The sequence below is a fragment of the Ornithorhynchus anatinus genome, chromosome 5 (assembly GCF_004115215.2).
Source record: "Ornithorhynchus anatinus isolate Pmale09 chromosome 5, mOrnAna1.pri.v4, whole genome shotgun sequence".
Lineage (NCBI taxonomy): Eukaryota > Metazoa > Chordata > Mammalia > Monotremata > Ornithorhynchidae > Ornithorhynchus > Ornithorhynchus anatinus.
The window spans coordinates 98,685,359-98,711,703 of record NC_041732.1 but is presented as its reverse complement, the minus strand read 5'-3'; the positions used below and the strand labels follow the sequence as shown (position 1 = coordinate 98,711,703).

Here is a 26,345-nt window from a genome sequence, read left to right as displayed (position 1 = left end):
GCAGAAATAACGTGATAATCCAAAGCTCAGCTAGTGGAGGGGAGGAAGAAAGCCGCTCTCCTGAAGAAAAAACACTCTCGCACTCACATTCTATTAACTTAGGTAACTGATCTGCTTTCGCTGCCGCCCCAACTTCTCAGATGCTGCATTCAAATGGAGAAAGGGAGGAAACAATTTTCTCCAGGAGAGTTTATTCATCGCAGGCTCTATCTTTTTAAAAGTGCACATCTGGTTTGAGACGGGAAAAAAAATTTGGAAGGAAGAAGGAAATAGCAACAAACATTTATTTATAACCCAGTTTTCTTTCAATCTCACCCATCAATAGCTTTTGATCAGCCTGAGGATCATTCGGGAGGAACAGAATATAGCCAGAGGCCCAAGTAGAATGAAACCCAATGTCCAAAGTCTGGAGCTACCAATCTTGAACAAGGATGGCAACAGTCCCTTCGTCCTAAGGAATGTCTTATGCTCTGCACACAGAAAGTGCTCAATAAATACGACTGAATGAAAGGAAGAAGGTGGAGAGTAACTACAAGGGAGGCAGCTCTGAGGTGTGACCAAGATCTCTGGAAACTGCTGGCAACGGCTAGTAATAATGATGGCATTTGTTAAGGACTATGTGTCAAGCGCTGTACTAAGCGCTTCGGTAGATGCCATTTATCACGTTGGAAACAGTCCCTGGCACACATGGGGCTCACAGTCTAAGTAGAAGGGAGGACAGGTATTGAATCCCCTTTGAACAGATGGGCAAACTGAGGCACAGAGCAGTGAAGTGACTTGCCTGAGCTCATATAGCAGACAAGATGCAGAGCCAGGATTAGAACCCAGGAATTCTAACTCCCAGCCCTGTGCTCTTTCCACTAGGTCAACCTGCTTCTCCGATAATGATAATAATTGCGCTATTTGTTAAGAACGTAATCAATCAATGGTATTGACTGGGTGCTTACTATGTGCAGAGCACTGTACCAAGCACTGGGATAGATCCAAAGAAGCAGATTGGATGCAGTTCCTGTTCTACTTGGGGTCCTAAATGTTAAGAGGGAGGGAGCTTCCTCTGGAATGACAGATCCACAGAGGGGCACATTCCCCATCTGGGCCCCTTGACATCTTTTTTTTAATTTTCAAATGATTCAAGCCTTTCCTTTATAGCCTTTCCACTCAGAAACCCCCCCAAATCCATCTTGCAAAGCCACTTCCAAGGATAGTTTTTCTGAGGTTCAGCGGGTCTCTTTGAAAGGCTCTGAGACCAACAGTTTAAAGAAGACCGTCACTTAAAAGTATTTATACAACCAATGCACAAGAGAGTCTGAAGTGCAGTAAACAAGCTTTCGAACTATAAAATGCTAAGAGGTTGTGCTTGAAACAATTACGGTTACGGCGGAAGTTGTCTTCCGACTTGTTCAAGAGGCACTGCGTAATCTAGAAACCGAGTTACCTAACGCACTTGAAAATAACGCTTAGGGGCCAGGCCGTTGCGGCTTCAACTCTACTTCTAGGTGCTAACGCCGCTTTGGTTCGCTCTATCGGGTGCGTGGCACAGGCGACACATTGAATACTAAGAAGGCTGGAAATAGACCGGAGAGGACCGCTCCCGTTACTTCTCGTCGGGTTTCTGGGTCACTTCTCCGGCTCCGGGCTGCAGGCCGGTTCTGCAGTGGCCGGCCCTCGTCTCTGACTGCTGATTCTCCTGGGAGACTTGGCGCACAGCTCGCAGGATGGCCTGCTGAACAATCCGTTTGCTAGCGTTCTGCAGTTTCACTTCCTCCGGTTCATTTCCGGGCTTCTCACCTAGCGAGGGATGGAGAAGGAACAAATTTCAACACACAGAGACTGGTTCTGCTCACCCTTAAATCAAATGCACAATCCAGAGAGGATCTGAACTTGTTTGTCAGCCGCCCAATCGTATTTACTGAGTGCTTACTGTGTGCAAAGCACTGTAATAAGTGTCTGGGAGCATACACTGTGACAATATTTCCTGCCTGTCTGGCTTTTTTCCCCTACAGAGTTCCCCAGGCACCACATTTCATCAGTCAATCGATCAGTTAATCCATGGCGTGGGCAGGGAACATGTCTCCTAATTCTGATGCATTGTACTCTCCCAACCACTGGAGATTTTTGAGAAGGGGGTGACGTGCCCAGAGCGTTTCTGTCGAAAGATAATCCAGGCAGCAGAGTGAAATATAGACTGAAGTGGGGGAGACAGGAGATTGGGAGACAAGAAAGGATGCTATTTATTTTGTTAATGAAATGTACATCGTCTTGATTCTATTTATTTGCTATTGTTTTAATGAGATGTTCATCCCCTTGATTCTATTTATTGCTATTGTTCTCGTCTGTCCATCTCCCCCGATTAGACCGTAAGCCCGTCGAAGGGCAGGGACTGTCTCTATCTGTTACCGATTTGTCCATTCCAAGCGCTTAGTACAGTGCTCTGCACATAGTAAGCGCTCAGTAAATACTACTGAATAAATGAATGAATGAATGCTGATGCAGTAATCCAGTCAGGATACGAGGGGTGATTTTACTAAAAAGGTAGCAGTTTGGATGTGCTCTGCACGCAGTAAGTGCTCAATAAATACTACTGAATAAATGAATGAAATGAATGAATACGCCCCCTCAAGTGCTTAGTACAGTTGACGTCTTTACTGTGTGAATTCAGAGCGCTGTATTCATTCGTTCATTCAGTGGCATTTATTGAGTGCTTACTGTGTGCAGAGTACCATACTAAGCACTTGGGAAAGTACAATATAACAATAAATGGACATTTCCTGCCCCCAAAAAGCTTACACTAAGTTCTTGGGTGAGTACAATGCAACAGAGTCAGTGGCATGGCATCGTGGATAGACCACAGGTCTGGGAGTCAGAAAGTCATGGGTTCTAATTCCGGCTCCACCACTTGTCTACTGTGTGACCATGGGCAGGTCACTTCACTTCTTTTTGTCTCAGTTACCTCATCGTAAAATAGGGATCGAGACTGCGAACCCCACATGGTACAGGGACTGTGTCCAACTTGAATTGCTTGTATCCACCCCAGTGCTTAGTAGAGCGGCTGGCACATCGCAAGCACTTAACATATACTATCATTATTATTATTGTTATTATTAACATTTGTGGAATTCATCCAAAATTCACACCTAGGAAAGGAATTTCACTGTCAGCAATGACACCTTCAAAACCAAACAGCCCACTTAGCTGTGTATGTGTGAAGAGAAGAAATGAGGAGACAAAAACCTACCAACGGGGTCATTTTGATTATCTGTTTAGAAAGTCTACATTCAGCTGGAAAAATACTGGGGAGAAAGAGGAACATCTCAAGCTCTGTGAGACAGAAAGCACAGTGCTTGGCACTTGGAAAGAGCTTAATAAATGCCATAATCATCATTTTATTCCACTCCATGGCTAGAGTTTATTGGATAGGTGAAATTGCCTGGCACATTCATTCAATCAATAGTATTTATTGAGTGCTTATTATGTGCAGAGCACTGTACTAAGCGCTTGGAATGTATATTTCAGCAACAGATAGAGGCAGTCCCTGCCGAATAACGGGCTCACAGTCTGAATGAGGGGAGACAGACAGCAAAGCAAAACAGAACAAAACAAGACAACAACATCAAGATAAATAGAATCATGGAGATATACACATTAACAAAATATATAGGGTAATAAATAATATACAAATATGCACAGTGCGGAGGGGAGGGGAAAGGGGAGGAGCAGAGTGCGGGGGGAGGGAAGGGGAGGAGCAGAGGGAAAGGGGGGCTCAGTCTGGGAAGGCCTCCTGGAGGAGGTGAGCTCTCAGTAGGACCTTGAAGAGGGGAAGAGAGTTAGTTTGGCGATTGTGAGGAGGATATATTGCTCTGAAATCAGTTGTTTCAGAAAGGAGAAATTTTGTACTTGGGCACTTGTCTCTAATTCAACCCTATTCGAAAGAGACAATGTGTCTGATTCCCTGCATTTTTGTTTAAGGTTGATATCTAGGTGGCCCTTTCCTCATTTCATAGTCATTGTAAGGAAAGGGTTGACATTATTATTTTTAATTCTATTTATTGAGCGCTTACTGTGTGCAAAGCATCATCACTGATTGACCTTACATTTTTAGCATTTATGACAGCAACCTTGAAGGTATACTTCATAAGTGGTTCCTGCCTAATTTTTCTTACTCTGAGAAAGATGTTAAATTCTGTATCATCTTTCCACCTGGCTCAGAAGTGAAAGAGTTGGGGGGGGGGGGGGAGGAATGTAAGCAGGAGAAGAGAGCTGACAGATGTAAGATGGTGGAGAGCCTTGACGTCAACGGTATGAGGTTTTGGCTTGATGCAGGGGGAAGTAGGTGGCCACTAGAGGTTTTCAGCGAGTGGAGAGATGTGTTTTGGGCGGCAGTATAAAGCACAGCCCCTCTCAGGGTGACACCTGGAGAGTTTTCAGTACTCCACTAGTTTTGGCTTCTGAAGGGAAAGCCAAGCAGAGGTCTACCCATTCCATTCCTAGCTTGGCCAGTGGAAGGTAATCTGTTGCAAGTTAAAACCCACCAGTGCTGGACAGCAAGTGGCATGGGAGCGAGTCGAGGGCGGAGACTGAAGTAGACTGCAAGGAAGAAGGAGATGGTAAACGACTTCCGTGTTTTCCCCCAGAAAACCCTATGGATACACTGCCAGAACGGTTGCCGGCGGAGGTGGGGCTTTCTGGGAGAGATGTGTCCATGGAGTGGCTATGGGTCGGAAAGGAGTGAAATGACTCGAAGGCATAAGAAAAGAAATAAGGCATAGACTGAAATGGGGAGAGGATGGGGTCCTCTCTGTAACGATCGGGATCGATCTCACCAAGTGATAATAATAATAATAATAACGCTGGTATTTGTTAAGCGCTTACTATGTGCAGAGCACTGTTCTAAGCGCTGAGGTAGATACAGGGTAATCAAGTTGTCCCACGTGAGGCTCACAGTTAATCCCCATTTTACAGATGAGGGATTTTAGGCCCAGAGAAATTAAGTGACACCCACCCTGGGATACAGTTTTATACCTAAGCGCTCAAATATTTTTCTAAAGATTCAAAGACTTGTCCCAACTGGTAGACAAAAGTAACCCTGGCCTCAACAGCACTTCTTATAGAGTCGGTAGACATGATCCTGATCCTTAAGCTTACAATCAGGGAGATGGAATTTGAAATTCCTTAAAGACACAGGAAGCAACAAAGAATTAGGATACGTACACAAGTGGGGGTCCATATCAAAGTGCTTCAGGGCCATGGATTTAAGTGCCTAAATACTGCTGAAGAAAGGGGGAAATAGTGTGGGAGGTGAGAGGTTGTTCAGAGATGACTTCTTCAAGGAGGTATTATTTTAGTCAGGCTCCAAGGATGGGGAGAAAGGTGTCCGATACGAAGCAGGAGGGAGTTCTGGGCAAGAAGGAAGGTGTATACAAAGAGTAGATGGAGAGAAAGACAAGATCAAGGCACAGTAAGTCCATTGGTGTTAGAGGTGGAAGGTGTGTGGACCAGGGTTCTTTAAACCATGAATTGAAAAGATGAGTAACTGATTGGAAAATAAGGTCGCCCCTGCATAAATTCTTCAGATAAATTTTCCCAAGAGCACCTCATTCTCTTCAATCATTCGATCGATGCAATGCATTGAGCACTTACTGTTCACGGAGCACTGTACTATTACTCATCTCCCCTACCAGCCCTACAGCACTTATGTACATATCTGTCATTTATTTATTTCTATTATTGACCAAGCAGCGTGGCTCAGTGGAAAGAGCACGGGCTTTGGAGTCAGAGGTCACGGGTTCGAATCCCGGATCGGCCACTTGTCAGCTGTGTGACTTTGGGCAAGTCACTTAACTTCTCGGTGCCTCGGTTCCCTCATCTGTAAAATGGGGATTAAGACTTTGAGCCCCACGTGGGACAACCCGATTCGTCTTTGTCTACCCCAGCACTTAGAACAGTGCTCGGCACATAGTAAGCGCTTAACAAATACCGACATTATCATTATTATTATTAGACTGTAAGCTTGTTGTGGGCAGGGAATATATCTGTTTATTATTATATCATACTCTCCCAAGTGCTCAGTATAATACTCTGCACACAGGAAGTGCTCAATAAATATGCTTGACTGAGCACTTGGGAGAGTGCAATATGAAAGAGTCAGTAGAAACATTCCCTGTCCACAAGGAGCTTACAGTCCAGAGGAGTCCTTTTCCATTTGCCCTCCTTTCTCCACACCAACCAACAGCAATCTTTCTTCTTCTCTCACATTCTCTTTCCCGCCCAGCTCCATGCTTTTCCTGTTCCTGGTCTCCTTCCCCATGGATGTTAACTGCCCCTGCCACGGACAATGTTGACAACTGAGGAGATCAAACGATCCTCCGAGTCACCCTGGCAATTTAAAATCTGCAGAAGCCGCGGCAGGATTACTAACGATCTGGAAACGATATCCCTTTTCTTTTATGGTTTTGTTAAGCGCCTACTCCATGCTAGGCAGTGTTCTAAGCGCTAGGGTAGGTACAAAGTAAACAGGTTGGACACAGTCCATGTCCCCCATGGGGCTCACAGACAATCCTCATTTTACAGATGAGGTAACTGACACACAAAGAAGTGAAGTGACTTACCCAAGGTCACCCAGCTGACAAATGCGTGGCTCAGTGGAAAGCGCCTGGGCTTCGGAGTCAGAGGTCATGAGTTCGACTCCCGGCTCTGCCACTTGTCAGCTGTGTGACTGTGGGCAAATCACTTAACTTCTTTGTGCCTCAGTTCCCTCATCTGTAAAATGGGGATTAAAAGTGTGTGAGCCCCACGTGGGACAACCTGATGACCCTGTATCTCCCCCAGCGCTTAGAACAGTGCTCGGCACCTAGTAAGCGCTTAACAAATACCAACATTATTATTATTAAATGGCGGAACCGGCATTAGAACCCAGGTCTTTCTGACTCCTAGGCTCGTGCTCTATCCACTAGGCCATTCTGCACCCGATCTGGGCCAGGTCCCTGCGTGAGAGCCACCGCTTAATGTGGCTAGTTAATCTCTCCTTCTTCTTGGCTCTTGGTTCGTGCCCTGAGAGGATTTGTCACCGCAAACTCCTCTCAGGACCGGACCTGATCCTGAGAGTCCTTGTCTTCCTCAGGGCTCAGAGTCGAAGAGGGAGGATGACCTAGAGGAAAGAGTGTGGAACTGGGAATCAGGAGATTTAGGTTCAAAGCCCAGCAATACCAATGGCTATACTTTGTGATCTTGGGCAAGTCATTTAATCTCTTTGCCTCAGTTTCCTCATTTGTAAAATGTGGATAAGATACACTGTGAACCCAAGATGGGAAAGGAACTGGTCCATTCATAACCTTGAATCCACTCCCATGTTTAGCTCATAGTAACGTGGCTTAATGGAAAGAGCACCGGCTTGGAAGTCAGAGAATGTGGGTTCTAATCCTCAATCTGCCACTTGTCTTCTGTGTGACCTTGGGCAAGCCATTTAACTTCCTTGTGCCTCAGTTATCCCATCTGGAAAATGGGGATTAGAACTGTGAGCCCCATGTGGGACAACCTGATTACCTTGTATCTACCCCAGGGTTTAGAACAGTGCTTGGCTCATAGTAAGCGCTTAACAAATACCATCATTATTATTATTGTTATGATTATCAGTTGCCAGATGAGGAAATTAAGGCTGGGAGAAGTTAAGTGATGATGATGTTATTTGTTAGGCACTTACTTTGTTCCAGGCACTGTACTATGAGCTGAGTGATTTCCTGAAGGTCAAACAGCAAGCCACGGGCAGAGCTGGGACTAGAACCCAAGTCTCCCAGCACTGAGTTGCATGTTCTTTCCCCACGAACACAAAATTTCTTTACGATGAGGAAAACCATCATCATATCAATCAATCAGTTGTATTTGCTGAGCACTTACTATGTGCTGAGCACTGTACTAAGTGCCTGGAGAAGTACAGCACAACATAATTAGCAGACAAATTCCCTATCCATAATAACCTTCCATTCTATAGAGACAGAGATTGATATGAATGAATAAGCAATTTATAATATATAATTTAAATATATACACATAAGGGTTGACAGGTTGGGTGTGGGGTGGAGAGCAAATGTCCAGAGGTCACAGATTAAAGCGCATAGATGATGCAAATGAGAGAGCAAGGGCAGAGAAGCAGCGTGGCTCAGTGGAAAGAGCCCGGGCTTGGGAGTCAGAGGTCATGGGTTCGAATCCCACCTCTGCCACTTGTGTGTGTGTGACTGTGGGCAAGTGACTTAACTTCTCTGTGCCTCAGGTACCTCATCTGTAAAATGGGGATTAACTGTGAGCCTCACGTGGGACAACCTGATGACCCTGTATCTCCCCCAGCGCTTACAACAGTGCTCTGCACATAGTAAGCGCTTAACAAATACCAACATTATTATTATTATTATTAATTGGGGAAGGCCTCTTGGAGCAGATAGATGTGACCTCAGTAATGCTTTGAAGGTGGAAAGAGTTGTGATCTGGCATATGTGGAAAGGGAAGGAGTTCCAGCCTAAGGGAAGGATGTGGGAAAGGTGTCGGTGGTGAGATAGGGGCTCAGTGAGGAAGCTGGCACTGGAGTAGCGGAGTGCCGCGGGCTGAGCTGGAGTAGGAGATCAGTGAGGTGAGGGAGGAAGGGGAGAGCGGATTGGGTCCTTTAAGGTCGATGGTAAGGAGCTTCTGTTTGATGCGGAGGTGGATGGGCAGTCACTGGAGATTCTGAAGAGTAGGGAGACATGAACTGAACGTTTCTGTTGATAAATGAATCACGCAGGAGAGAAGCATGGATTGGATACCCAACACAGCTTAATTTCCAAGGCAGATGGGATCGGAGTTTGCCAGAATGAGGCTTGGCATAAGGGGAGTAAGAAAGACTTAAATTACATGCTTTGGGTCATTTAAAAGAGAAAGTGAATCAGGTGGAAAATGTTTCCCCAGCGTGGGGGAATGCCTTGTTACAAATAACAGGATTCTGCAGTTTCGGAGCTTCTTTTTCCACGAAGCTCTCGAGTTTTATCCTCTCCATATTCAAAATGACCACCATGTTGCTGTTTTAGGGGAGCCCCTGGTAAAAGTTTAGAATATTTGACTTAAACTAATAAGAGCAAATTAAAACTGTTGGTGGGAAGGAAGAAAACGAGTGTAAGCATAACCTACTTCGTGAAGGAGACCTAAACAGGTGAATCAGAAGGGAACATTTGCTAATGATATAAAGATGGCTAACAGACACTGACGTAACACTGTTTGGAAGGTTGAACAAAATGACTCAACGGCTTTGTGATCCGCTTGCACCGCAAGATATTTTTAGTAAAAATGATTGTTGAAGAATTGTTGAAGAACAAGAATATTTACTTGTTAAAATTCTGCCTGGATATCAGATGATAAGAAGAGATCACTAGACCTTTCAAAATATTGTCTAGGTAGGAAAAGCAGCATGGCCCAGTGGAAAAAACCTTAGCCTGTGAGTCAGAGGATCTGAGTTCTAATTCTGGCTCTGCCACTTGACTTTGTTGGATGAGTCATTTAACTTCTTTATGGCTCAGTTACTACATCTGTAGAATGGGAATAAAATGGTCGTCCTACTCCCCTTTAGACTGTTAGAGTCACGTGATTCAGAGACTGTGCCTGACCTGCTGACTCTGCTTCAACTCCTGCATTTAAACCCCTCTAGACGGTAAACTCGTTATGGGCAGATAATGCGTCTGTTTATTGTTATGTTGTACTCTCCCAAGCGGTGACCTGCACACAGTAAGTGCTCAATGAATATATTTTACTGACTGATTTCATACCATGCTTGGCAAATAGACTCGTTGTGGGCCGGGAATTTGTCTATTTACTATTGTACTGTACTCTCCCAAGCGCTTAGTACAGTGCTTCGCACACAGTAAGTGCTTAATAAATATGACTGAATGAATGAATGGACTATAAACTGGCTGTGGTCAGGGACCATGTCTGCCAACTCTTCTAGACTGTATTCTCCCAAGCGCTTAGTACAGTAGCCTGCACACAATAAGCACTCAATAAATATTGATTGATACTGTGTGCTTAACACATACTACAATTATTATGATTATAATCCCCAGTTGGAAAACCACACTCCCTCTATGGGTAGCAATTCTTCAAGGAGTAATATGTTGTCTAAAAGCTTGAAAAGCTTTGTTTGACAGCTTGAAAAGGCAGAAAGAGAATCTGAGCTCATTCTGCAAGCTGATTCCAGTCCAGTCAATGGGAAGAAGCACGGCCTAGTGGATCGAGCGCAGGCCTGAGAGTCAGAAGGAACTGGATTCTAATCCCAACTCTGCCATATGTTTGCTATGTGACCTTGGGCAAGCTGTTTTACTTCTCTGTGCCTCAGTTACCTCATCTGAAAAATGGAGACTAAGACTGTGAGCCCTATGTGGGACTGGGGCTGTGTCCAAACTGATTAGCTTGTAGCTACCCCAGGGCTTAGAACAGAGCTTGGCCAATAGTAAGTGCTTAACAAATACCATTTTTTTAAATATCATTATTATTATTATTATAAGTGATTTTTGTAGCGATTGAGCCCTGATCATCTTGAGGGGGTTAGGTCAGTTCTTGATAAAAAGGCCATGATCTGGACTCCTCCTGGGACCTTTCCGCCTGGCCTGAAATATACACCACTGATCACTGAGAAGCATAGTCCAGTCCCTGTGAAACGGAGTGTGTGAGCGGCCCATGACCCCCAGAATTTTGGGACAGTGGCATCAGCCCCTTCAGGATGGCACACGGAGCAGGTGACTTGGTGGACACCGGGCCAGATGCTTTTCAGCTGCTTTTCAGTTGACTTTTCTGACTTTTCAGCTGCTACAGCTGTCCCTATGCAAGGGGAAACTCATCTGGTAAGAGAAGAGAGAGCAGGAAGATGACGAGGAAAGAAGAAGAGAGAAGAGGAAAGGAGAGGAGAAGAAAAAAGAAGAGGAGAAAAAAGGAGAGCAAAGAAGAAGAGAGAAAAGGAAAGAAGAAGGGAGGAAAGAAAAGGAAAGAGGAGAAGAAAGAAGAGGAGATGAAAGGAGAAGAAAGAGGAGGAGAGAAAAGGAGAGGAAAGGAAATGAGGAAAGGAGAAAAGGAGAGGAAAGGAAAGAACAAGAGGAAAAGAGAAGAGGAAAGAAGAGGGAAGGAGGAAGAAGTCAATGACACTTGTCAAATGCTTACTATGTGTCAGGCACTATATTAAGCACCTTAATTCATCCTTCCTCCCAACCCCACAGCAAGTATGTACCTATCTGTAATTTATGTATATTAATGTCTGTCTCCCCCTTTAGACTGTGAGCTCATTCTGGGCAGGGAATGTGTCTGTTTGTTGTTGTATTGTACTCTCCTAAGTGCTTAGTATAGTGTTTTGCACACAGTAAGCATTCAATATATATGATTGAAGGAATGAATGAAAATGTCTCCCAAGTGAACAGATGTTAGGATTTTTGCCCTGGAATGACTCAGATCAACTGTTTCCAGGGATGAAAACTGGGACCAAGGATTATTTCATGGACTTTTGCCCGTCTGACAAGTAGGGGCATCACCAATCCCTTACATAGACATGTAATTCAAGGTTATCAATTCTAGGCGCTGGGATGTTCTATCCTTTTCAATTGGGAATATGGAGACTTCATCATCCTCAAAACACCTACTCTTTTCAAGGTCTCATCTCCTAGGCAGTGTCTTTCTTTACTAATGTATTAATAACTAGATGATAATACTGTTGGTGAGATTTTTTTTTACTGTGGTGTGTGACTGGAGACGATACAATGACCTCAGTTTCCTCGACTGTAAAATGGGGATTAAATGCCTGTCTCCCTCCAATTTACCCTGGGAGCTCCATGTAGGACAGGGACTATATTTGACCCGATTATCTTGTATCTACCTCAATGCTTAGAACAGCATATGTCACCGGCATATAGTGTTTAAAAATACCACCTATTTAAATTAATAAAAACTATAAAATGTACGTAAATGCTGAGAATAGGATTATAATTCACTGTTGCAATTATTTCCCCAATATAATGCTCTTGCACACATTCCTATGCATGCAGCAAATAAATAAAGCAGGATCATCTGAGGTCTGTTTAGAGAAAACAGATGAAGAACAGAGAGTTCCAATCAGGTTACCCCAGATCCATCACACCCTAATTAGATATTCTGGTTTTGAGGTCTGAAATGTAATTAGGTTGTGGGAACTCAGATGAAAGAAATGGAAAAAACCAGATCCAAGTTGGACTGACTCACAGAGAAATTCTCTGCAAATGAGAGGCAAGTGTTTTTAATGGTTCCAAATGTTTTACGGTGAAATGGATAGAACACTGGCCTGGGAGTCAGAAGGTTATGGGTTCTAATCCCGGCTCAGCCGCTTGTCTGCTGCGTGACCTTGGGCAAGTCACTTCACTTCTCTGTGTCTCAGTTACCTCATCTGCAAAATGGGGATTGAGACTGTGAGCCCCATAAGGGACAAGGACTGTATCCAACCCTGTTTGCTTATATCCACGTCAGCGCTTAGTACAGCTCCTGGCACACAGTAAGCACTTAAATACCACAATGATGCTCCTTACTGTGTGTTGAGCACTAAGTGATGATGTTGGTATTTGTTAAGCGCTTGCTATGTGCCGAGCACTGTTCTAAGCGCTGGGGTAGATATAAGGGAATCAGGTTGTCCCACGTGGGGCTCACAGTCTTCATCCCCATTTTACAGTTGAGGTAACTGAGGCACCGAGAAGTTAAGTGACTTGACCAAAGTCACACAGCTGACAGGTGGCGCTGGGGTAGATGCAAGATAATCTGGTTGGATACAGTCTCTGTCTCACATGGGACTCACATTCTAAGAATGAGGGAGAACAGGGACTGAATCCCCATTTTACAAATGAGAAAACTGAGCTACAGAGAAGTTAAGTGACTGGACCGATTTCACAGAGCAGGAAAGTGTCAGAGCCAGGATTAGAACCGGGTGCTCTGAGTCCCGGGACCAGGCTCTTTCCACTAGGCCACGCTGTTCCATTTAAAGCTCTTTGAAGGTGGGAAGTGCTCTAGACTGTAAACTCATTGTGGGCAGCCAATATGTCTGTTATATTGTTAAACTGTACTCTCCCAAGTGCTTAGTACAGTGCTCTGCACAAAGTAAGCATTCAATAAATACAGTTGATTGACTCTGGCCAAAGCACGATTTTCTTCTTCCAGTTATTCAGAACCGTAAACAAAGTTCAAATTCAAAGTCAGCATTTTAAGTTTCATTGAACATAAAGTTCTTAGGAGAGAGGCATGGGAATTTATGCAGTTTTTCCTTGACTCAGCAATCACTAGCTCATATTCTGCAGAATCGAGTGGACAAAAAAGGAATACGAATCCCTAAGGCTTTCTGTGAATGTCACAACCAGGGAAAATGCCGAAGCAGCCACAGTTTCCCAATCAATCAGTCAGTGGTTTGTATTGAGTACTTACTGTGTGCAGAGAACTGTACGGAGCGCTTGAAAGAATACAACAGAGTTGATAGACATATTCCCTGCCAACAACAAGCTTACAGTGCGGAGAGGGAAACACACATTTCGAATCAACAAAATGAGACAGTTGCAGTGTTCTATACATCTAAATGAAGGGCCCATTGTCAATCGATGGTATTGACTGAGCACTGACTGCATGCAAAGCACCGTACTGAGTGCTTGGAAAAGTACAATGCAGAGTTAGTATATATATAATCTCTGTCCACAGGAAGTTTAGAATCTAATATCAGATGTAATCCAATTAATCAATGGTATTTATAGAATTGTTAATGTATGCAGAGTACTGTAGTAAGCACTCAAATCTCTAGACTGTAAGCTCGGCCTCTGGAATAAGCTTGTTGAGAGCAGGGAATGTGACTACGAACTCCGTTATATTTTTCTCTCCAGAGTGCTTAGTATAGTACTCTGCACACAGTAAGTATTCAATAAATACCGACGGTTGATTGATTGAAACAAAGAGCCCAGAAAATGTGCTTAATGTATCCATAAACAACCACAGGGGACATAGGTGGTGAATGCAGGTGAGGAAGCAGCGTGGCTTGGTGGATAGATCACAGGCCTGGAAGTCAGAGGGACCTGGGTTCTAATCCTGGATCTACTACTTGTCTGCTGTGTGACCTTGGGCAAGTCACTTAACTTCTCTGGGCTTCAGTTACCTCATCTATAAAATGGGGATTAAGACTATATGCCCCATATGGGACATGGACTGTGTCCAACCTGATCATCTTGTTCCTATCCCAGTATTTACAACAGTGTCTTGCACACCGTAAGCACTTAAAAACAGCCACTAAAAAAAAAAAATCCTGGGAAGGCTCGATATCAGAGAGAGCAGTCATCAAACTCCTCTTCCAAACCCCCTGTGGTCACTGCCTGACACAGGTCTCACCACTGATCTGATCCGGGACTTGTAGCGCTTATGATCCGATGGTCACCCAGATCTACATCTGACACCCAAATCTACATCTCCAGTCCTGATCTCTCTCCCTCTCTGCAGCCTCTCATTTCCTTCTGCCTTCAAGACATCTCTACTCGGATGTCCTCCCTTCACCTCGAATTTAAAATGGCTAAAATTGAACTTATCTTCCTACCCAAACCCTGCCCTCCTGCTCACTTTCCCATCACTGTTGACAGCACCGCTATCCTAGCCCGTAACCTTGGAATTATCCTGGACTCCTCTGATTCAACCCACAATTCAAGCCATCACTACATCCTGTCAGGATGTAGTCTTAATCCCCATTTTAATCCTGTCAGTTCTACATTCACAACACTCCTAAAATCTTTCCCTTCCTCTCCAACCAAATCCTCCTTGAACTCTCAGCTGCCTTTGACACTAGACCATCCCCTTCTCCTCCACACCTTATCTCACCTTGGCTTCACGGACTCCATCCTCTCCCGGTTCTCCTCTTATCTCTCCGGCCGGTCATTCTCGGTCTCATTTGCGGGCTCCCCCTCCCCCTCTCATCCTCTAACTGTAGGAGTTCCCCAAGGGTCAGTTCTCGGCCCTCTTCTGTTCTCCATCTACACTCACTCCCTCGGTGAACTCATTCCCTCCCATGGCTTCGACTATCATCTCTATGCAGATGACATACAGATCTACATCTCTGCCCCTGTCCTCTCCGCCTCCCTTAAGGCTCGTATCTCCTCCCGCCTCCGGGACGTCTCTACCTGGATGTCTGCCCGCCACCTAAAACTCAACATGTCCAAAACTGAGCTCCTTATCTTCCCTCCCAAGCCCTGTCCTCTTCCTGACTTCCCTATCACCGTGGACGGTACGACCATCCTTCCCGTCTCTCAAGCCCGCAACCTTGGTGTCATCCTTGACTCGGTTCTCTCATTCACCCCACACATCCGATCCGTCACCGAGACCTGCCGGTCTCACCTTTACAATATCACCAAGATCCACCATTTCCTCTCCACCCAAACGGCTATCTTACTGGTACGGGCTCTCATAATATCCTGGCTAGATTATGGTGTCAGCCTTCTCTCTGATCTCCCTTCCTCCTATCTCTCCCCGCTCCAGTCTATTCTTCACTCTGCTGCTCGGATCATCTTGCTCTGGGCATGTCACTCCCTTTCTTAAAAACCTCCAGTGGCTGCTTATCGACCCCCCGCACGAAACAAAAACTTCTCACTCTAGGCTTCAAGGCTCTCCATCATCTTGCCCACTCTTACCTCACCTCCCTTCTCTCTGCTGCCCACCGCGGAGGCTCCGCTCCTCTGCCGCCCACCTCCTTACCGTCCCCCAATCACACCTGTCCCACCGTCGACCCCCGGGCCACGTCCTCCCGCGATCCTGGAAGGCCCTCCCTCCTCACCTCCACCAAACTAACTCTCTTCCCCTCTTCAAAGCCCAACTGAGATTTCACCTTCTCCAAGAGGCCTTCCCAGACCGAGCTTCCCCTTTTCCCTCTGCTCCCTCTGCTGCCTCTCTGCCCCCTCCTTCCCCCCCTTTCCCTCTGCTCCTCCCCGTCTCCCTTCCCTACCCCTCAGCACTGTCCTCATCTGCTCATTCGTATATATTTTTATTACCCTATTCATTTGGTTAATGAGATGTACAACCCCTCGATTCTATTCATTGCTATTGTTTTTGTCCGTCTCCCCTGGTTAGACTGAAAGCCCAACAATGGGCAGGGACTGTCTCCATCTGTTGCCAAATTGTACATTCCAAGCGCTTAGTACAGTGCTCTGCACATAGCAAGCACTCAATAAATACTATTGAATGAATGAATGAATGAGCCAAACCGCTACGACATTAATGCAAGCACTTGTCCTAGCCAACCCTGATTACCTTATCAGCCTCCTTGCTGACCTCCCTGCCTCCTATCGTTCCCCATTGTAGTCCATACTATACTCTGCTGCCTTCAAAAACGTTCAGACCATATTTTCCCCTTCCTCAAGAAAGTCCGGAGATTGCTCATCCACCTCTGCATCAAACAGAAACTCCTCACCCTTGACTTTAAAGCACGCAATCCCCTCGCCCCTTCCTATGTCACCTTGCTACTCTCCTACTGTTACCCAGACCAAACACTTTGTTCCTCTAATGCTAACCTTCTCACTTTACCTCAATCCCATCTATCTCACCCCCGACCCACACCCACACCGTACCTCTGGCTTGGAACGCCCTCCCTCCTCGTACTTAACAGATAATTGCTCTCCCCCACTTCAAAGCCTTATCGAAGGCACATCTCCTCCAAGAAGCCTTCCCTCTTTTCCTCTTCTCCCACTCCCTTCCGCATTGCCTTGACTTGCTCACATCATTCATACTTCCTCACATCCCCACGGCACATAGGTATATATCTGCAATTTATAGATTTACTTATGTATATCAATTTCTGTCCCCCCCTCTAGACTGTGAGTTCTCTGTGGGCAGAGAATGTGTGTGTGTTATATTGTACTCTCCTTAGCGCTCAGTACAGTGCTTCGCACACAGTAAGCACTCAATAAATGCAACTGAATGAAAGTTCACTGATATAGTCCTCAGACCAGGAAGAGAACTCCTTGAAGTCCCAGAGATGTAGAGCAGCACAAATATGAGAGAGAAAAGGGAGTTCTGGGAATTCTCCTACTGCCTATCACCTCCTCATTTCTCATTTTTTTAAATGGAATTTGTTAAGCACTTACTAATAATAATGTTGGTATTTGTTAAGCGCCCACTATGCGCCGAGCACCGTTCTAAGCGCTGGTGTGGATACAGGGTAATCACGTTGTCCCACGTGAGGCTTACAGTCTGAATCCCCATTTTTCAGCGGAGGTAACTGAGGCCCAGAGAAGCTAAGTGACTTGCCCACAGTCACACAGCTGACAAATGGCAGAGCTGGGATTCGAACCCATGACCTCTGACTCCCAAGCCTGGGCTTTCCACTGAGCCACGCTGCTTCTCAGTGGAAAGAGTTCAGTGGGTAGATATAATTGATCAGGTTGGACACAGTCCATGTCCCACAAGGGGCTCTCATCCTTACTATGTAATAAACACTGTTCTAAGCTCTGGGATAGATACGAGTTAATCAGGTTGGACACAGTTCGTGTCCCATGTGGGGCTCACGGTCTTAATCCCCATTTTACAGGTAAGGTAACTGAGGCCCAGAGAAGTTAAATGACTTGCCCTAGGTCACACAGCAGACAAGTGGCAGAACCAGGATTAGAACCCAGAGCCTTATGACTCCCATGTCCATGCTCTATCCACTATCCCACACTGCTTCTCTCTTGTTTATTGAAGGAAAGAGAGACAAGCGTACATTTTCCCCAACCCCATGTGATGAGCTTCCCATGAGAGCAAGGATCAACTGAAAAAAAAAAGGGGGTGGTGGGAGGATCCAGGAGAGAGTTTTCAGGGACACTTCCACACTTAGCTACTCATCCCTGAGTAGTCTTGGGACTATCACTCCGGGGAAGCAGCGTGGTCTCGTGGCTAGAGCCCCGACCTGGGAGTCAGAAGGATCTGGGTTCTAATTCAGGCTCCGCCACTTGTCGGCTGTGTGACCTTGGGCAAGTCATTTTACTTCTTTAAGCCTCAGTTTCCTTATCTGGAAAATGGGGATCAAGACTGTGAGCTCCATGTGGGACAGAGACTGTGTCCAACCCGATTAACTTGTATCTACCCGAGTGCCTAGCACGGTATCGGATAGACAGTAAACGTTTAACAAATACCATCATCATCATTTCTATCTTGTGACCTGGAATTGGTGAAGGAGGAGCAGCGTGGCTTAGTGGAAAGAGCCCTGGCTTGGGAGTCAGAGGTCGTGGGTTCGAATGCCGGCTCTGCTGCTTGTCGGCCGTGTGACTGTGGGCAAGTCACTTCACTTCTCTGGGCCTCAGTTCCCTCATCTGTAAAATGGGGATGAAGATTGTGAACCTCACGTGGGACAACCTGATAACCCGTATCTACCCCAGCGCTTAGAACTGTGCTCTGCACATAGTAAGCGCTTAACAGATACCAACATTATTAAGGAGGTTTCGGTGGAAAAATCCCCTTGCAGAATAGGGACAGGGCTCGAACAGAGGAATTGCTTAGACATATGTAGCCTGGCCCACTGCAGACAATTAGCGCCAGTGGAGAACAAATGGTAATAATCATAATTATAGTATTTGTTAAACACTTGTTAAATATTTGTTAAACACCTCCTATGTGCCAAATGCTGTGCTAAGCACCGGGGTCGATACGAGGCAATCAGGTTGGACCCGGTACCCGTCCCACGTGGGGCTCGCAGTCTCAATCCCCATTTTACAGATGAGGGAACTGAGGCCCAGAGAAGTGAAGTGACTTGCCCACAGTCACACGGCCGACAAGCAGCAGAGCCGGGATTCGAACCCACGACCTCTGACTCCCAAGCCAGGGCTCTTTCCACTAAGCCACGCTGCTCCTCCTTCACCAATTCCGGGTCACAAGATAGAAATGATGATGATGGTATTTGTTAAACGCTTACTGTCTATCCGATACCGTGCTAGGCACTCGGGTAGATACAAGTTAATCGGGTTGGACACAGTCTCTGTCCCACATGGAGCTCACAGTCTTGATCCCCATTTTCCAGATAAGGAAACTGAGGCTTAAAGAAGTAAAATGACTTGCCCAAGGTCACACAGCCGACAAGTGGCGGAGCCTGAATTAGAACCCAGATCCTTCTGACTCCCAGGTCGGGGCTCTAGCCACGAGACCACGCTGCTTCCCCGGAGTGATAGTCCCAAGACTATATTCACGGAAACACAACGTTGTTTATTGGTTCAGTGTTATGATCATCCAATGTGCTGATGCTCTTTCTCCCCACCTCTCTTCGGCACTCTTGAGTGTGCCAGTAATGTAGTTTGACTTCTGCGGGAAATTTTTTGGTTGGTCTCCTTCGTTAGGTGGAAGTTCCTTGTGGGCAGGGAATAGGTCACTTCTTTATACGGCACTTCCCAATTCATTCGATCGTATTTATTGAGCACTTACCAGGTGCAGACTACGGTACTCAGTGCTTGGCAGAGTATGAAATAACAATCAACATTCCCTGCCCACAATGTGCTTAGAGTCTAGAACCGAGTAAACTGCCCCGCACTAAGAGGGCGCTCTCTAACTTGCCGCTACTATTTCTACCTTGCAAAACCTTCAGACCGTCTGAACAAACATGGCCTAGCGAGAAGCGTATGTCTGCTTGCTGTTGTACTGTACTCTCCCAGGCGCTTAGTACCGTGCTTTACACACAGTAAGCGCTCAATAAATATGACAATCGATGAATGAACGAAATGATCATGGACTAGCATAAAGAGCCGGGCCTGCGAGTGAGAAGATCTGGAATCTGATCCCGGCTCCACGACTTGTCTGTTGTGTGACCTGGGGCAAGTCATTTCATTTCACTGGATCTCGGTCATCTCATCTGTAAAATGGAGATTAAGACTGTGCGGGACATGAACTGTGTCCAATCTGATTCTGTCGTCTTTACCACGCACTTAGCCCAGTGCTTGGCACGAAGCGCTTGACAGATATTCTTAAAAACAAAACAAAATAAAGAGAGTTTGAAAACTAGTTTGAGGATTCAGAAAACTCTTCTATTACAGGTAATTGGATAGAGATTCTCACTTACCCTCCCCGGGGTTTCTTGTCAGTCAGTCAGTCGATCATATTTGAGGGCTTACTGTGTGCAGAGCTCTTGGGAGAGTACAATGTATAAAAAAAAACCAAAACACACATTGTCCACCCACAACGAGCTTGCAATCTTGGAATGTCTTTCTCGAAGACCTCAGGAGACTTTTTCTATGCTGCCTGATTCAACCTCACAGCCTCCCCAAGATAGATGGAGGAGATCCCGCCTCTGCCACTACATTCATTCAATAGTATCTATTGAGCGCTTACTATGTGCAGAGCACTGTACTAAGCGCTTGGAATGTACAAGTCGGCAACAGATAGAGACGGTCCCCGCCGTTCGACGGGCTTACGGTCTAATCGGGGGAGACGGGCAGACAGACAGACAGACATTGGCAGCTGCGTGACTGAGGGCAAGTCACTTCGCTTCTCTGTGCCTCAGTTACCTCATCTGTAAAATGGGGATTATCCGTGAGCCTCACGTGGGACGGCCCGATGACCCTGTATCTACCCCAGCGCTTAGAACAGTGCTCTGCGCATAGTAAGCGCTTAACAGAAACCAACATTATTATGGTTGTGACCTGGGCTTGACAGTTCTGTTTCTAAGGCCGACCATCAAGATTAGTCAAACCGGGGGGGACCAGGATGGGGTTCTGGGACCTCTGTGGGGTCAGTCCGGAAAGAACAAGCTGGTAAATAAAAAAAAAAAAATCAAGGACTTTGCCCACAGAAAAGAAGAGAATGAGTCACCACCCTCCATTTCCCTATAATCATGAGGAAAGTTCTTACTGCAAGTCAGGAAAATATGAAGTAAATTGGCAAGATAAATTATCTGTGACCTGAGCTGGATTCAAGGCACTTGGAACCTATCAAAAGGCCCTGCTTTATGAAAAAGAGCAAGTTTGTGGAATATAAGCCCCCTCCTTGTCCACCCCACCCAAATCAACTAAAAAAAAAAACCAAAAAAGGTTTTCCCTCTTTCCTACCTCTACGTCTGAATATCACCATTAACCAGAATCCAGACAGCTCAGCCCAAGGGTGTTTTGGGTTTTTTTCCAGACTGGAATTGGGCATAACTGTATGTTAAATCATCCTAAACATGAATTTGGCTGGCCTGCTAAGTCTACAGAGAACAGTACATTTCAATCACGACTGAATGCAGGAGTTTTCATTTCTTCACGTTATTATTTTGGCTCCAGTGAAAATGTCAAGCTGGTAAAGAAGGTTGGAGGAAATGTGTAGCTTTCTAACATTTAGCGTGATCCCATTTTCCTCCTCTTTCCAGAAGGGGATAGAGTAGGGGATCAGCAACAAAGAGCTAAGAGAAATAGCTTTTGTCTGCAGCTTTGCATAGGACAGAATGCGTCTCCTTGACCTTATGCACAAGGGTCTTACCCAACTGCAGATCCAGTCCCTGATCCTACCTTCCGCTCTTGCAATAATAAGAGAGGCAGCATGGCGCAGTGGGTAGAGCACAGGCCTAGGAGTCGGAAGGTCGTGGGTTCTAATCCCTGCTCTGCCGTTTGTCTGCTGTGACCTTGGACAAGTCACTTCCCTTCTCAGGTTCTCAGTTATCTCATCTGTAAAAACGGGGATTGAGACTGTGATCCCCATGTAGGACAGGGACTGTATCCAACCCGGTTTGCTTGCATCCACCCCAGTGCTTAATACAGTGCCTGGCACAAAGTTAGCAGTTGACAAATACCGCAGTTATTATTGCTAATAATAATAATAATAATACCAATTATAGTCTTGGGCAAGCACTTACTGTGTAACCAGCACTGTACTATGTGTTGGGGTCGATACAAGAGGCACAGTCCCTGTCTCCCCACGGGGCTCACAGTCTAAGAGAAAGGGAGAACAGGTATTGTTACGTATGAGGAAATTGAAGCACGGAGAAGTTAAGCGACTTGCCCACGGTCACACAGCAGGCAAGCGGTGGAGACAGGATTAGAATTCAGATCCTCTGACTCTCAGAACCATACTAATCGTGGTCTTTGTTAAGGGCTTACTCTTTGCCAGGCACTGTACTAAGCGCTGGGCTAGATAGAAGATAATCCGGTTGGACACAGTCCCCGTCCCAGATAAGAGTCGCAGTCTTAATCCCAGTTTTACAGATGAGGTAACTGAGGCGCAGAGAAGTAATTTGCCCAAGGTCACCCAGCAGGCAAGCTGAGGAGCTGGAATTAGAACCAAGGCCCTCTGATTCCCAGTCCTGTGCTCCTTCCATTAGGCCCCACTGATTCTCACAGAGAAGCGGCGTGGCTCGGCGGAAAGAGCATGGGCTTGGGAGTCACACGTCATGGGTTCTAATCCCGGCTCCGCCGCTTGTCAGCTGTGTCACTTTGGGCAAGTCATAACTTCTCTGGGCCTCAGTTACCTCATCTGTAAAATGGGAATTAAGACTTCGAGGCCCTCGTGGGACAATCTGATCACCTTGTATCCCCCCCCAGCGCTTAGAACGGTGCTTTGCACACCGTAAGCGCTTAACAAATAACCACTATTATTATTATTATTGTTATAGTTTGACTGAAAACACCAAATCAATGCTGGTGGTAAAGGTGGAATTCTGAAATCCTCAGAAGGAACAAGGGAAGACTCTTGGGTACCTCACCTACTTGACCTTGGGCAAGTCGCTTAACTTCCCTGAGCCTCAGTTACCTCACCTGTGAAATGGGTAGTATCAAATCCTACCCCCTCTTACTTAAAGCACGAGCGCCATGGGGAACAGGGACTGTGTCCAACCTGATGATCTTGTATTTACCCCAGTGCCTAGAGCAGTGCTTGACACATAAGCAGCACTTAATAAATACCATAAAAGAGAAACAGCATGACCTAGTGGAAGAAGCACAGGTCTGGGAGTCAGAGAACAGGGTTTCTAATCCCAGCTTTGCCACATGCCTGCTCTTTGACCTTGGGCAAGTCATTCCCCTTCTCTGGGCCTCAGTGATCTCATCTGTAAAATGGGTATAAAATCCTACTCCCTCCTACTTAAAGCGCGAGCCCCACGGGGGGGACAGGGACCGTCCCTGGATTCCGGAGGAGTGGTGGCCAAAGAGTAATTGATCCTTCCTCAATCAATCAGTCGACCGACTGTATCAATTGAGTGTTTTTAATGTGCAGAGCACAGTACTGAATGCTTGGGAAAATGCAATATAGTAGAGTTGCTAGATGTAGCACCACGTAGTGGATAGAGCCCGGGCCTGGGAGTCAGGAGGTCCTGGGTTCTAATCCCCTCTCTGCCGCTTATCCGCTGTGTGACCTTGGGCAAGTCACTTCACCGGGCCCCAGTTCTCTCATCCGTAAAATGAGGATTAAGACCGCGAGCCCCATGTGGGGACGGGGACTGTCCGACCCTATTGGCTTGTATCCACCCCGGCGCTTAGTAGAGTGCCCGGCACAGAGTAGGTGCCTAACAAATACCATTATTTTTATTGTGATCCCTTCCCGCAAGGAGCCTCCCCACCGTTACCACAGGGAGGGATTCCCCCAGAAGCCTGGGCCAAGGCACGGTGTCACTCTGCAAGGGTACCGGCCTCTCCGTGACACCGGACAATCCCGGCGCAGGAGATGATCCGGGCAAATGAAAACAACGCCGACACAGCACACGGCGACGATGGCTCTGAAAGGTGGAAGAAACCCTCTGGTCCTCACTGTCATTTCCTGTCTGCTCTGGCCACCCATCACCTTGCTATTCATCGATCAATCAGTGGTATTTATTGAGAGCCTGCAGTGTGCAGAATACTGTACTAAGCACTTGGGAGTCCAATACAATACAATTGGTAGACACGTTGTCAACCCACAAGGGTCTGATCCGTGAAAGCCACTCTTCCCCATCCCCTCTTTTTCTCATTGATCATTTTCCAATACCCAAGTTTCTTCTTAGCTCCATTAGTGAACAGGATATAGTCAGTCACTTGTATCTGTTGAGTGTTTACTATGGGCAGAGAGAGCACTGTACTAAGTAAGTGTTTGGGAGAATACAACGTAACAGACAGATTCCCCGCCCATGCCGAGTGTACGGTCTTGAGGGGGAGACAGACATTAATAGTCATTCATTCAATTGTATTTACTAAGCACTTACTTTGCGCAGAGCACCGTACTAAGCTTGGAAAAGAATACAACAAACGGTGACAATCCCTGCAAATTACAGGTATACATAATGAAGAGGCATGTAATAATAATAATAATAATGTTGGTATTTGTTAAGCACTTACTCTGTGCAGAGCACTGTTCTAAGCACTGGGGTAGATACAGGGTAATCGGGTTGACACGTGAGGCTCACAGTCTTCATCCCCATTTTACAGATGAGGGAACTGAGGCACAGAGAAGTGAAGTGACTTGCCCACAGTCACACAGCTGACAGGTGGCGGAGCTGGAATTCGAACCCATGACCTCTGACTCCCAAGCCCACGCTCTTTCCACTGAGCCACGCTGCATATATGTAATGTATAGGTACATAGGGTGGATGGCCAGCCCTAGCTAAAAATGCACATCCTTCTTCTTATAGAAAGGCAGTTTTATGAACAAACTATCAATTACAGATTGACTTGTATACTGCAGCTTGATAAAGTAGAGAAGGAACCTCTCTATCACATAAGAGTCGGATTGTAATTACGGCTATGGAAACTTAACTCCCAGATTTCCCGATCTGACTGATTAAAATGCCATTTTAGCACGGCAGTAAATATGCTGTTTCCTCCTTAAAGAAGCCCTCGAAGAATCAAATTAAAATCGAAAGGCAGAAACAGATTCCGAGCCCAAGACATAAATTTCAGGGGAATAAAATGAATTGCTGATGTCTGGTAACAGAAGATGGGTATTCCACTGAGACCTTCTGTCCAAATAGCAGACGGGCGCATCTTAGTTTATGAGCAAACCGGCACACAGACTATTGTAGTACAATCTGCCATATTCTCAATCTCGGGTCATTTTTTAAAGAGGAATCGGTGCTTCTTCTGAGTTTTTGCAAAAAACCAAAATTCGGTGTACTTCTCATTAAAAGGAGCCCCCATTTCATACTTGCCTAGAAGGCTCAGCTTGTGAATATACTGCTGCCGGGTTAAACAATGCTCACATCAACATTTTGATGCAAGAGCCAAAGATGGAATTGAAAAAGAAGTTGCTCTCTTTCCCATTATAGGGGAGAGCCCTAAAAGCCGAAAACAGAAATTACATCCGGTCCCATCCAGTAGGAAACTCCTTTCTTTCTTTTTTCCACGGATGGTCCTCTGAGAAGCACAGAAGTCTTTACCAACATGATATCGCCCCTTTCCCCGGCCTCCAAAGGTGACTCTTGACTGGGTGCAGAGCACTGTACTGAGCGCATAATTAACCGAAGTACAATTAAGCAACAAATGAAGAAAGTCCCTGCCCACAAAGGGCTCACAGTCTAGAAGGGGGAAGACGGATTTTTACAGATGAGGAAGGTACAGAAAAGCAAAGAGACTTACCCAAGGTCATGTAGCAAGCCAGGAGCAGTTTGAAGAAAACACCCCACATTTCCTGAGTCCTGGGCCAGGGTTCTCTCCAACAGAGCATGCTACCCCGCGACCCGCCCCTCTTCAAAAGCCTTTGGGGCAGTAGCCCGTCTCAGCAATAGCAGTGGGCTTTCTACGGGCGGAGGTGTGACGGAGTAGCGTAAGTCTGTGGAGCTGTGTCACAAGGCCACAGCGGAAGGACCGCAAGACCACAAACTAGCTCAGAAAGAAACTTTATCCTCCCTCGATACACCGGGCTACGGCCGTTTCCACCTGAAAATAAAGAGCCGGTGATCCCCCGCCTTCACGCAGATACCGACAAGACGTAGACCTATTCCGCTTTTAAAATTAGGCACCGGGTCTCTTCAGATCGGCGACATGACCATCTGCTTTCAAGCATGCAGCTGCTAGCCTTCAAATTGCAACTTTCCGTGATTCATTACTTATTCATCCCGGGATCCACTCACAGATCTGCTACATCATCACCGGAGTTGGTTATACCATTAGCTTTAAAGTTTTATAAAGCAAGCCCAGGTGATGCAATAATGAAAAGGTAAGAAAGCTACGTTTTTTTTCCCCCTACAGGAAAAGAGCCAGGTGCAGTTTGAAATTGATGCTATCAGTCCAGTGCCCCCATTTAGCTATTCCCAGCTATGAATTATATATCGTGCATCTTAAGTGGTTTGCAAAAGATGGAGGAAAGAAAACACTAAAACAGGAAATAGCAAATAATCTACAGTTGGAACAACTGATAAGCCTCTCCAATTGGATCTACATCCCTTTAGTAGTAGCATTTACTAAATTCAGTCTGTG

General features: G+C 45.9%; 1 protein-coding gene across 1 annotated transcript; it reads right to left on the bottom strand.

Moving 5' to 3' along the window:
• Positions 1–1,006: 1,006 nt before the first annotated feature.
• On the bottom strand, positions 1,007–26,019 carry AKAIN1 (A-kinase anchor inhibitor 1). Its single transcript, XM_029066551.2, has 2 exons — positions 25,506–26,019; positions 1,007–1,788 (listed from the first exon to the last, which is right to left on the bottom strand). Exons 1-2 carry the CDS (start codon positions 25,591–25,593, stop codon positions 1,595–1,597), a joined length of 282 nt encoding a protein of 93 aa, XP_028922384.1. The 5' UTR covers positions 25,594–26,019; the 3' UTR covers positions 1,007–1,594.
• Between the last annotated feature and the right edge of the window lie 326 nt (positions 26,020–26,345).